At 40.0% G+C, this 14,019-nt stretch overlaps 1 protein-coding gene across 3 annotated transcripts in view; it reads left to right on the top strand.

Moving 5' to 3' along the window:
- LOC146608242 (plakophilin-4-like) overlaps positions 1-14,019 on the top strand; it is a 79,946-nt gene that overhangs the window by 54,705 nt on the left and 11,222 nt on the right. For all 3 annotated transcript variants that reach the window (XM_085347088.1, XM_085347087.1, XM_085347086.1), the window contains 2 exons: positions 261-474; positions 3,330-3,513. In XM_085347088.1, the coding sequence (XP_085203214.1) occupies positions 261-474; positions 3,330-3,513 (398 nt within the window). The remainder of the gene's footprint in view (positions 1-260; positions 475-3,329; positions 3,514-14,019) is intronic.

The raw sequence follows: 14,019 nt of genomic DNA, 5'->3' as shown, positions 1-14,019 counted from the left end.
AAAAATTGTTTTTTTCTCATTTTTAACAGTTGGTGTGACCTTGACCCTAATTTTCACCAAAATTAAATCAGCTCGAGCTGTTATTGGTATCTACCATCACATAAAATTTGAAATTGATATAGAGAAATCCGTGGACGCTTGACTACAACAAACAGAGAAACAAATATAACTGATTAGGGGTACTGCCACAAGAGGCAGACACAAGCTCTGCACTGCAGTTTAAATTGACGTTATTAAGCGTAACGGCTCCTCTTCTGCAGGTTTGTCACCTGGGAGGGATCCAGCACCTGGTGGACCTCCTGGATCATAAGGTGGCCGAGGTTCAGAAAAGCGCCTGCGGGGCCCTGAGGAACCTGGTGTACGGCAAGGCCACCGACGACAACAAGGTGACGCTGAGGAACTGCGGTGGCGTGCCTGCCCTGCTCCGCCTCTTCCGGAAAACAACTGACAATGAAGTCCGTGAACTGGTCACCGGTACGTCCCGATAGCCTTGACTTGCCAACCTAATCTGCTCATTTACAGCTTCTCCCCTTTTGACCCAACTTTCTCCTGATTGGCTGCTTCTCATCAAAAACAGAAGGTTTGTATAGCAGGTGGTGGGGCTTCTTTGCCTGAGACGACCATATTAGGGTTATCCCCTCTCACTGATGTCATACAGAGCCAAGAGTAGAAAAGCTGTGTAAAAGTGAGTGTTTAGAGCAACCTGAAGCCTGAACTCACAGGGATTACGTTGAACCTCAATTGTGAAAAAGTGGTGACACTGTTTAAAATGTAAGTAAACAGAGGAAACAATCATTTGTAGATCTCGTTAATTAAATGTAATGATTGGTGGGGGGTTTTTAATAATGCAAATAATGCTTAAAGCTAAAGTTATTCCCGAACTGTGTTCAAGTGTTTTTCTCAGTGTGATTTGGGAGATTTTTGTCATTTTACTGTGGAAAAAAAAAAAAAGGATTTAAATGAAGATGTATTTATGGTGTTGGGGTTAAATTGTGGAATGATGTTTATGGGCATAAAAATGTGCAATCAAATATATTTTTGAGGGTTACATGTCAGAAAATTGTAGCTCTTTTGTTTGTTAAGGTTATTTTTTTCCTACTTAGAAGGTACGGTACCTTAAATGATAAGAATATAGGCCAGGCATAAAACTAGCAGGTGTCATGTATTAACATTAGAATAAATGGGAACAGTAGGAATGTGTGTGACCCTATCCTTGTCCTTAATGCCTACTACTGCCCAGAAACTACACGGGGTACCTTTAATTATTTATAAAAGCAGAGAAAAATCTAGAAAACTGGATTTAACTAATGAAAACATTAATCATCTGTATGTTTCCAAGCTTTAAATTTTTATATTCACATTCAAATATTCATAATTGCTAGAGACAGTCATTTAAAGTAAGTGCAGAGGTTTAAGAGAGTATAGCCGAACATCTTTAAACTGTATTTCTAGATTCTGGTTGATTTCTCTGACTCATAAATCCTGTCGTTCCGATAAGGACTGGTTCTAACAGTCTCTAAACTCAGATGCCTTTTTATTCCTGAATGGGTGAAATAAGCTAACACTATGGTCCACATCGACAAAAAAAGGCTCAGAATAATAGCTTGACACGATAAAGTCTGGTGTGTGTGGGTGTTCGCCTGCCAGCGTGGTCCGTTGACTTCCCGGTTGGTTGGCCGGCCGACTGGCCGCCTTGCTGGCTGAGCATCGGTCTGCGGTGCCGTCTGACTGCCTGGCAGTGTTTTAATCTGTGTATCGGCTGTTCTGTGGGAGGTGTGAGCGGCAGCGGCTTAAACACTCGGCGCACAGCGCTGAGCAGATCTCGGCACAGTCCTCGGGACAGATGCTAAGATAATGTGCTTTGGAAACAGGACTCTGCAGCCACACCACACATACTGTTTGAAGGCAGCAGATAAGAAGCTGCTAGACACGCTTCACAAACCACAGAGGAGACTCTTCTGTCTGGTGAAATGCTTCAGAAATGTTCTATTTTTAGCTCGGGTTGGGACTCTGATTATTAAAGGTGCACTTTGTTCTTTGGTAGCTGCTTAAATTTGATCTTCCACACCCCAAAACAAATTGCACTTAATAACATTCAGGAACAAAGCTGCATATTTAAAAATAAAACACTTGTTTTTACTGAACTCAAAGCTTTTTTCCCATTATTACTCTTTTATACTTCGTTTATGGAGGATATTTTTACGTGAAGCCTTGGACATGGTTGGCAGTTGTATTCAATATAAAACATTTTGCTTCCAAGCAGCAATAACTTTCATGTCATTTTAACCTGCTCTTGAGCAATAGTTCTCTTTCTAAAGGTCTTTTTGGACTTTTGGCTGATTTTTTTTTTTTTTTTTCTCACTCATTTTCAGTCCAGTTCTTATACCTGACCATTTTCAGATTGTAAGCCACTTAACTTCGACCGATGAATGAATCATTCAAGCATAAAAAAGGCACCTAACACTGAAATGAACCAGTCTTGTATCTACACATAACAGACAACTAAGAAAAGATTTTAAATTATATCTTGAGGCACTTTGTTACTAGCAGCCTGTCACGAAAGAACATCTCTTGTTCCCATTTCTTTAGTCTATGAAATCTGTGAAAAATTTCAAAGATAACACAGTTTGACAGACATAAAATAGTATTTTTGTACCAACAAGGGGATTCCCAAGGACCTATTCACGGAAAGCTTTGCACATCTCAGCTGGTGTACAGTGTCAGTCGTTAAAGAAGAAGGAGCAGGTCTACAAGGCTTCAAGAAGCAGTTCTTGGCTCAAGCGAGGTATGAAAATTACTGAAAATCAGTGGCAACAGCTCTGATGGAGTGATGAATCTAAATTTTAAATCTTTTGCTCAAATTATTGATCTTATCTCTGCTTTTTGCAGACGATGTGGTTCTTTTAGCTTCATCCTCCACCTCACACTGGAGTGGTTTGTGTGTGAAAAGAGTGGAGTGCCTGCTCTGGGCTGGGAATTAATTGACAAGTGGAAGAGTTCCAGTATCTCAAGGTTTGAGTACAACATTTAACTGAGCCAGTTGAGGTGGTTTTGGCATCTGACTAGGATGCCTCGATGGTGCCTCATAGCTGAGGCAGTTTGTCCAATTGGAAGGAGACCCAGGACACGCTGGAGAGATTGTACCTTTCGGCTGGTTTGAGAACACCTTGATATTTCCTTGAAAGAGCCGGAGGAGGAGGTTGCCAGGTAGAGGGAGATCTGGAGATCTTACATTGCTGCCACCACAACCTAGACCTGGATAGACAGCGATGGATGGATGGACAGGTAACAATAGTTTTGACTTATTTTACTGTGTGCATCCACTGCAGGCGTCCTGTGGAACCTCTCCTCGTGCGACGCGGTGAAGATGACCATCATCCGCGATGCTCTGACCACGCTGACCAACACAGTGGTCATCCCCCACTCAGGCTGGAGCAGTGTTTCTCACCGTGACGAGCACAAAGTCAAGTTCCAGTCCTCCATGCTGCTTCGCAACACCACCGGCTGCCTGAGGTAAGAAACAAATCAAACGGCCCCCTCAAACACTCAATAAGTCAGCGTGTGTTCATCGCAAAAAGCAGCTTAAGTCGTAAAATGATGATAGAATCGAGGAAAAGAACCAATTTGAAATATGGTTGGTATTATGACGTTATTCATCAAACTTTGTCCGCGTCACATCAACACATTAAACACCTCTTTAGCCGAAACTGTCCTCAAACCACGCAAATCCATCCTCATTTCCACCCTGAAAATAATCGCCTCCTAAGCCTGCTGAGTAACCCGGCTCGCTGTTTGCTTATTCAATTGATTCTGGTTTTGAAATGCAAGGACGACTTTTGGATTTATTGGTTGTCTGTGCTGCTTTTTCTCCCCTTCCCATCTACTTTTCATCTTAACGATTCTGTAAAACCACAGCTCATAATCACGGCCGTATAATCCGTCAATAAGGGGCTCTGTAATGGAGATTTTATGCAGCCGTGAAGTCTTTAAGAAACATTTGACCATATTGGCCTACAGACGCAAATACCAGAGAAAGTGTATCTTCAAACTGAAAGCCCAGGATGAAGGTTGAGATTTATTACCTGCAAATGTTAGCATGCAGAGAAAGTTTTAAGGTCTTGAACTCATTTGAAAGATGTAATTTAGAGTAGAAGCTCCTTTTATCCCGTATGATTTAGTTCACTTCAGGATGTTCTGGTAATAATTGGGATTAGATCAAAGTGGCATATGGCAGAGTCGCACACTGGGGGCTACAGAGAAGCCGCAAGAATTAAACGCTTTAAATTTCCAAATCAAGACATAGCACATGACTATTTACAGACAGTTGGGGTTAAAAGTAAAATAGGGGATTGACATCAACATGGCTCTAGTCTGGGTGGAGTCTCGTTCTCTTTGGGTGCTTCGGCAAGCTCCAAAGATAGTTGGTCATAGGTGTAAATGTGCTTAAGTGCACAGAAGAAAGTGCTGGTTTAATGTACCATACATGAAAATATCTACTTTAAAGGGCCGTGAGTGGTTCTTAAGACTAGAAATCACTTTATTAATAGCGGCCGCACTCATCTGAAGAAGAAAGGACTTCCTCCTTCAGATCTGAGGTTTTATGTAGCAGCAAGTGTGAGCGGCTCTATAAAAACAGAAGTTTAGTTTGCTGGTCTGAGACACCAGTCTGTGAAGGGTTATAGATGTCCATCGTTCTACAGTGAGAAAGATTATTCACAAATGGAGAACATTTGAGAGAGTTGCCAATCCTCCCAAGCGTGGACGTCCCAGAAAATTCACCCCAAGGTCAGACCGTGCAATCCTCGGAGCTTAAGTGCCAGAGGTGTGGACTCGAGTCACATGACTTGGACTCGAGTCAGACTCGAGTCATTAATTTTATGACTTTAGACTTGACTTGAAAAAATGTTCTAAGACTTGTGACTTGACTTGGACTTTTACACCAATGACTTGGGACTTGAATTGGACTTGAACCGGTTTACTTGAAAAGACTTGATATTTTACCCCAAATATAAAATTTAACATGCATATTATATAGAGATTGAAAATGTGACGTCATTCACGGGTAGAACCGCAAAGGATTCTGGGAACTCGTGGCAAGCGGTACTAGCGCACGCAGGCTTTCAATTAAAATCAGTCACACAGCGATAAAAAGAAACACAAAAATGTCAAGAAGCCGTTGTATTATTAACTGCAATAGCCGGTCGCATGACAGCCACGGGAAGCCGACGGGTAAAGAGATCGGTTGTTATCGGATTATGTCGTTGAAGAGAAATTGTTCTAGCCATGTTTCCGAAGTAACAAAGACGCGACGGGTGGCCTGGATTGCAGCCATTCAAAGATCAAATATAACGTCCCAGAACACTCCAGCTCACAGGTTAGTCTGCTCCAAGCATTTACACGAAGGTCAGTGTTTTTTAGTAGTTAATACGTCATTTTCATAACATAATTGGTGATATAGGTTACAAGCAAGTCTGGCGCTGAACAGAAATTGTCGCGCTATGCTCCTTTATTTATTGTGCATAAATAGTGAATTGTCCTGACACAATATTGCGTTTCGCTTCTGTTATTATGGTACATTGACAAAAACATATACGTTTATTCACAGGATAAAACAGGTTTTTTTGTATCACTAATTGCCCAGTACGATTACAGCATACAATATTGTTGTCACTGCTACATTTCTGTGATGAACCAGAAATTATTTCCACTACTAATTAATTACCGTTGAGCTCAAAGGTTATATTAATAAACGGTTAAGGAATGTGTATTTATGACGACGATTTGTGAGATTGGTAAACTTATGATACGTACGATGGTCTTTCGTTCTACACGGTGCATTTCAAGGTCCTGCACCCATCCGTCGGTAAACTGTACCTGGACTTGTTGCAGTGACCGGAAGTTACTAAACTTCATGAGTGTATGCACTCACTCCAAGAACCGTATGATTATTAATATGCATATAAATAAAGAAGCTATTTTGTGCAAAGATGTCAACTGTAAGAATGCTGTGCATAAACATTTACTCTGCTCCATGTATGATGATATAGTGACTGCTCTGTATAAAAGTGGTACACTGCTTGATAAACAATATAAGCATAAGAAACCTAACATCAGACCTGGCTGGAAAGAACATGTATCCATGTACCATGATGAAGCTCGCATAGCTTATAAATGTTGGGCCATGGCTGGAAGACCTAAACAAGGCCCAGAATTTGAACAGAAAAAATGTGCGAATGCCAGATATAAGTACGCTGTTCGCTTTATAACTAAAAATGAGCAAATGCTAAGAGCAGATTCTTTGGCCAGGAAAATGCTGTGTAATAATACGGCAGATTTTTGGAAAGAGGTGAAAGCTCTTAATAACTGTAAACCATCTCTACCATCAACTGTTGAAGGTGTTTCTGGGGCAGATAACATTGCAGCGTTATGGAGACAGCATTACAGTGCGTTGTTTAACTGTATAAAAAGTGAACCATATGAGGACAATCTTGACATGAGTAATGACACAATAAGTGTAAGGACACATGAAGTATATGAAGCCATTCATAGGTTGTCTGATAATAAATCCTCTGGTTTGGATCACATCACTGCAGAACATTTAAAACATGCTAGTTTAAGGCTAGCTCCTCTTTTAGCACTCTGTTTCACTGGGTTTATGATTCATGGCATATTACCAGACTCAATGCTGTGTATTTTACTGGTACCAGTTATGAAGGACAAAGCTGCAAAAGTGAGCTGCTTGGATAATTACAGGCCAATTGCACTAGCCAGTATTTTATCTAAGGTGTTAGAAAGAATCTTGTTTGACAGAGTTAGTGTGTTCATCTCTTCTCTGGATAATCAGTTTGGCTTCAAAGCACGGCACTGACATGTGCATATATGCACTCAAGGAAATAGTCAGTTTGTACAGGGCTAAAAATTCATCTGTCTTCATGTCTTTCATTGATGCCTCTAAGGCTTTTGATCGAGTGAACCACAGAAAACTTTTTGATAAAATGAAGAGATGGGGAGTTCCTCAATACATCGTGAGGATTCTCTCTTACTGGTACGCTCATCAGAACATGCAGGTTAAATGGGGAAGCAGTATTTCTGCCCCCTTTGGTGTCAGCAATGGTGTCAGACAGGGTGGGATTTTGTCTCCAATTTTATTTAATTTGTATGTTGATGATTTGTCCATACAACTGAGAGCCTGTAACACTGGGTGTATATTAGGTAAAGCACTGATAAATCATCTTATGTATGCAGATGACCTGGTTGTTTTTAGTCCAAGCAGTGCTGGGTTACAGGATCTTCTTAATGTCTGTACTGAATATGGTGTGCAATATGACATTGAGTACAATGCTGCTAAAAGTGCTGTTTTGATATGTAGAACCAAGCAGGATAAACAGCTAAATTTCCCTTTGTTTAAACTGGCACAAAAAACTCTTGAAGTTCATAAAAAGGTGAAATACCTCGGTCACTTTATTACTGAGCAAATGAATGATGATGATGACATATACAGACAACGGTGTAAGCTCTATGTGCAGGCAAATACTATTGCACGCAAATTCAGCTTTTGTTCACTTCCAGTTAAAGTGGCTTTGTTTAAAGCGTATTGCACACCGCTATATACTGCCCCCTTGTGGTCATCCTACAAACAATGTAGCATGCAGAAGCTGCATGTTGCATATAATGATGCGATGAGAATCCTTTGCAGGATACCTAGAAGTGGTAGTGCCAGCCAGATGTTTGTAGCTGTGGGTGTTTGGACTTTTAAAGCACTTTTAAGGAAGCTAATGTTCAATTTTAGAGAACGACTGGATGGTTCGAGTAACAGTATAATTTTAGCACTCACAGATCCGACAGTGAGTGGTTCCCGTTACTCATCCAGTCTCAGAAAGCACTGGTTAAAGTGTTTGTGTATTTATTGATTTATTTTAAGTAATTGTGTTTTATGTATATTATGGTTTTATGTTTTTACAAATGTTTTAGATACTTATTTATATACATATATATATTTAATGGTGTATACCTTGTGTTGGGGGGGGGGGGGGGGGGAGTGTTGTGTGTGTGTGTGTGTGTGTTTTTTTTTTTGGTTTTTTTTTGTCTTGTTTTTATGGACATGAAGTCTGCCAATTAAGATTGAATTGAATTATAAAGATCCATTAGAGTGTTCATCATATCGTCCTATATCACTCTTAAATGTAGATTTAAAAATACTGTCAAAAACACTTGCTCTCAGGCTAGAGCAACATCTACCATTGTTAATTTCTCCAGATCAGACAGGTTTCGTGAAGGGTAGGCATGGTTTTTTCAACCTGCGCAGGTTTTTGAACATATTACACACCAAGTCAACTACAACCCCTGAAATTGCCTTATTACTCGATGCTGAGAAGGCATTTGACCGGGTGGAGTGGGATTATCTGTTTTATACTCTGCATAAATTTGGATTTGGCCCTAATTTCATTTCATGGATTCAGTTACTTTACTCCTCACCTATGGCACGTGTTAGAACAAATTCGTTATTCTCTTCTTATTTCCCACTTCTCCGTGGTACGAGACAAGGTTGTCCCTTATCCCCTCTTCTTTTTGCATTATCAATTGAACCACTGGCGATTAAACTGCGAGCTGACAGTTGCATTAAGGGCATCTTCAGAGGTGACCAGGAGCACAAAATATCCTTATATGCTGACGACCTCCTGCTGTATATGTCAGAGCCTTTATGCTCTCTTCCCCGTGCTCTTGCCATTTTTTAATGTTTTGGTAATATTTCAGGTTACAAGTTAAATCTGCATAAAAGTGAACTTCTCTGTGTCAACTCTATAGCCAGAAAGATTTCATTTTCAGGTTTTCAATTTAGCGTTAAATCAGGGTATGTGACCTATCTGGGGGTTAAGGTTACCCACTCATACAAAGATCTTTATGAAAGAAACTTTGTCCCGCTGCTTAAAAATACTGAGACAGATCTTCAGAGGTGGAACAATTTACCACTGTCATTAATTGGCCGCGTCAATTCTATCAAAATGAACATACTTCCCAAGTTCCTTTACTTATTTCAATGTATCCCATGCTACTTACCCAATAAGTATTTTATAACACTGAATAAGCATATCTCTGCATTTATTTGGAATGGCAAAAGTCCACGAATTCGTAAAGATTTCATGCAGAGGACTAGGCCAATGGGTGGATTAGCCTTGCCAAACTTTCAGTCTTATTATTGGGCAGCAAATATTCGTAATATGCTGTACTGGATGAGTAATGTTACTACAGAGACTCCAGCTTGGCTCCAAATTGAGTCATCCAATTGTGGCAAAATTTGCCTATCAGCTTTGTTGAGTTCAGCTCTCCCATTAGAACTATACACCTATAAACGTAACCCTTTGTTGTATGACTCGCTCAGAATCTGGGTGCAATGTAGGAAAAGGTTGGGGTTACACTTAATGTCAATTAAAGCACCTATCTGCTCAAACCATATGTTCCCACCCTCCATGATGGACTCTGCCTTTAAAATATGGGAAAGTAATGGCCTTAGAAATATCAAAGACCTTTTTGTAGATGGGATTTTTGCCTCATTCACGCAGCTCCTGAAGCAGTTTAATGTTCCTCGGCAACATTTTTTCCGCTATTTACAAATTCGTCACTTTGTAAAGAGTCGATTTCCTTCATTTCCGGAACTACCTGAGGAAACTTCTTTGGATAAAATTTTTAATATAAACGTTCATAAGAGAGGGGCGATTAAAGAAATCTATGCTATACTATTAGATCTTCAATCTCCTTCTCTCTTCATCCTTAAAGCACAGTGGGAGAAAGACCTTGGGATGACTATAACAGATGAGCTCTGGCAATCTTTTCTCCAGAGGGTACACTCTTCTTCGATATGTGCCAGGCATGGGCTCCTTCAATTTAAGGTCCTACACCGATTACATATCTCCAAGGAAAAGTTAGCCAAGTTCTATCCAGGAGCTGACCCTCTGTGTAACAGATGTAAAGCAGAAACAGGTTCGCTCCTTCATACCTTTTGGACATGCCCCAATCTTCATACCTATTGGGTGTCTATATTTAACACTCTGTCAGAGATGTATAACGTTAAATATGAGCCTTCTGCTCTAACGGCTATCTTTGGGGTGATACCTCAAGACATCACTTTGCCAAAATGCTATTCGAATTCTATTGCCTTTGCTTCACTTATCGCAAGGCGCCTTATACTTTTAAGATGGAAGCAGGAAGCTCCTCCCACACATGAACAGTGGCTTGCAGAGCTCATGAGGTTTTTACATTTAGAAAAGATGAGATATACACTGGCAGGTTCAACCACCAAATTTCTTAGGGCATGGCAGCCATTCTTGATGTACATGGAAACATTTAAAATGACCACCTTATCATGACCAGATACCATATCTCTATATCGCTATCATAGCTAACTGTACGCTGAATGTCCCTTATACATTTTATTTTTCTATTTGTTTGTTGTTGTTTGTTTGTTTTTTGTTGTTTTGTAGGGGTTTCTTTGGTTTGTTTGTTTTTTTCCTTCTCTATTTCTGTTATCTTTTGGGGTATTGTAAATACTGAACAGCAAACTACTGTATGTTCAATGTTTTGTTGTTAACATGCTGCTGTGACTGAAAATAAAATTTATAAAAAAAAAAAAAAAAAAGATTGAATTGAATTGAAATAAATATGCTAAGATGAGATAGCTGACTTCATCTAACTAGCAAATGTTGTCCAGGCTACGTTGGTGATACAGTTTTTTTTAATGTGTATGATATTTTTGTCATGCGATTTTAAAGCTGGTCCTACAACCGCATCCAAGAATAACATGCAGCGTATCTCAGAACTGTCGGTGAAAATTATTCTTGGAGCTAGGTTTAATTGAGCTGCATTTTAAAGAGGTGCAATTTCACAATTTGTGTATATTTTCTAAGTTCACTATTTTGTCATGTGTTGAGAAAAACACAGATTTTAAAATTACATGGTCTAATATTTACATTTAGCATAACTGCAACATTATTTTTTCGTTTTTTTTTTTTTAAAGACTCGAAAGGACTTGAAATTCAAAGTTTCAGACTTGTGACTTGACTCGGACTTTTACACCAGTGACTTGAGACTCGACTCTGACTTGCCTGACATTACTTGAGACTTGACTTGAGACTTGAGGATAAAGACTTGAGACTTACTTGAGACTTGCAAGACAATGACTTGGTCCCACCTCTGTTAAGTGCTACATCTCAGACTCTACAGGTTTCAGTTGGCATGTTAAATATTAAAGTTCATGACAGTACAATTAGAAAAGGACTGAATAAGTATGGCTTGTTTGAAAGGTCTGCCATGAGAACATCTGAACAAACCACAAGGCTTCTGGAACAATGTCCCTCACTTACTAATATGTGTGCGAATGTCGTTACCCCGAACAAAGAAAACAGTTTGCGGGCAAAATTGCCGTCACATTTATGCCACATGTGTACCAGCTGATTTTGTTCTTACAGCTGTGTGTATTTTAGTAAATCAGACTCATGCTAAATCAACAGAGCATCAACTTGAGCGTTCTTTACATTATCTGCATACAGCCTCACCATTTTTCTATATAAGGAAACACCTGGAGGTGAAGTGGAGAGAGTGGTGAAGTCTGCGTCACTACGGCGAGAAAGATCGACTGGAGATACTAAAACAATAGTAAAAGAAAGTTTTGAATCAAAGCTGATGTGAAAAAGATGAAGAGACTGTATGAAAAAGAAGTAAAGAGGTAGAGAATGAGGATCATGTGATCTGCCTTGATTTGGCCACGTTGCAGTCATCGACCATCAGACCATGCTTCCGATTTTGACTTTTCTCCTCCTGTTTCAGCGCATATGGCGCAATATTGAGTGGTGACTCCTGCTGTTCAGGAGAATACTGCAGCGGCTTCTTGCGCCTTAACAACAGCAATAAATGGGTGCATATGTGTGATGAGTGAGCGACGATGAGCGAATAAATATATTGGCACCTTTGAGTGATGCAACTGGACAATGATCCCAAGCTTAGCAGCGTGTCTGCAACAGGTGTTACAGTGGCAATGTCAAAGTCCAGATGTCAACCTGACTGAAATGCTGTGGTGGGGAGTTGAGAGAGCTGTGCATAAACACATGAAATGAAGGAACATTGTAAAGAAGACTGGGCCAAAGTAACTCCAAAATGATGTAACTGATAAAGTCACACAGAAAACCATTAACTGTTAAGGTGGTTCCACAGGCTGCTGAAATGTGAGGTTTATCAGGGTATTGTTATTCATCTGAAGTTGTATTTACATAATTTTAAGATTTTTATTACATGTTGATGCATAAAACCTTAAATATTAAAAACATTATTAAAGGTTTGGTACCTGCAGGGTGGATGCCTTCATTTTTACATATAAACACACACACAGGAAGTGCTTTCAACCCTCTAACATCCAATTAGCATACTGAGATTAATCGGACTTGTCACCACTTTGCGTTTAAGGACTCAGCCAATAGCATTAACAGGATGATCAATGTGACGATATTAATCTGTGTTGTGTAGAGATTTCGCATCACATTTGTCAGTACAAACAACTACAGTGAGCTTCCTCTGGAGGCTGTTTGTTCTCAGTTGTAGGGGAAAGGTGCCGAGGGGAGGAAGGTCTGATGATCTCTGTTCACGCTGCTGGACAGGAGGCAGAAAAGGCATTCCTATTTACCAAACCGAATCCTGCGTGACGTGCTTCCACAAAGAAAACAGCCTTGTTTCTTTCTCACGTGGCACTTTAATGCTCACTTCTGCTAAACGTTCTGCAAAGAGCACCAGATGTAAACAATCTGCTTGCATTATTACCGCCCACGCGAAGGTTAAAGCTAGTGTGCGATGATTAATATGCCAAACATTTTTCTTTCTGTGATCACGATTCACAACTCTTGATATTTTGTTAAGGGTTTTGTCCTTTAATCCACGTAGGTCGAGAATATCTCACATTATCTGAGCTCATTTCAGTGTGAAGGCATGATGGAACGATTTGAATATGGCTGAGATGTTTTATGATCATGAAGGTGCTTTTTGTCTTTCATTCCTTTTCTGTCTCTTCTTCATGGCCGACAGCATGTGGAAGCTCCATCAGTGCACAGCTTGACGTGTTTGTCACAGCCCACGCATTTATTTTATGTCACCACCTGCACCATCTTCATCTGCTACAACAAAAGCAGTTAACAAATCCTGGTGTTAAATGTCCTAAATATTACCGCAAAGTAGCGCTCTGCCATAGTGCAAATGTTTGGTATCCATCTGATATCAAGTAAATACAAGGCCAGTATTGCTGACTGTATCCGGTCGTTAAGTCTGACGTCACTAGCCGTGTCTGGGCCTAAACTCTGCTGCAGGTCCATATATCAAACGATCACTATGGCATTACTGAGAGTTGAAAAACTGTCTAAAGTCTTTCATCTTTAATAAAATAATCAGCGTTCTGCTCTACCAGGTGTAACAATTGAGTTTAACATCCAGGCATCCATGAAAACGGAATTTATGACATTTAACGGAGTTAGAAGTTAGCAGGAAGTTAGCTCGCTAGCTTCTATCTAAATACAATATAGCATGTCCTGACTGCGGGGTTTTGGAAACAAATTAAAACGTACAGCTCTGCTATCACTTCCAGCATAAATGAAGACAGAAAACTAAACAGCAGCGACGTTTGTAGGGTTACTGAAGTTGGGCTAGCTGGTATATAATGATGTGCTACGTGACCGCTAGCGACACAGCTATGTTAGCATAATATAAACAAGCTAACTTTTTTTCCACTCGATAAAAGTTAACGTGAGTGTTCTCGGTGGTCAGGAACAAATGTAATCGCATGGCAGGATGCTGTAAAAGGACCAAACTTCAGCCAGGAGAACAACTGAGATAATCTATCCACAATACGAGGTTAGTCATTCATATACTGCTGCATGGGCTGGGCTGTAGTTACATCCTAAGGTTTTAAAAACTGAGCTTAAATAAATGATTAGCGGTAATAAAAGCCGAGGGAGGTCAACAGGGATCACTGACTGTTTTAGGAGC

This window comes from Diplotaxodon limnothrissa, linkage group LG23 (assembly GCF_057381915.1).
Source record: "Diplotaxodon limnothrissa isolate DT_005_m linkage group LG23, D_limnothrissa_male_GT1.1, whole genome shotgun sequence".
NCBI classification, from domain to species: domain Eukaryota; kingdom Metazoa; phylum Chordata; class Actinopteri; order Cichliformes; family Cichlidae; genus Diplotaxodon; species Diplotaxodon limnothrissa.
This window is presented reverse-complemented; position numbering and strand designations above follow the sequence as displayed.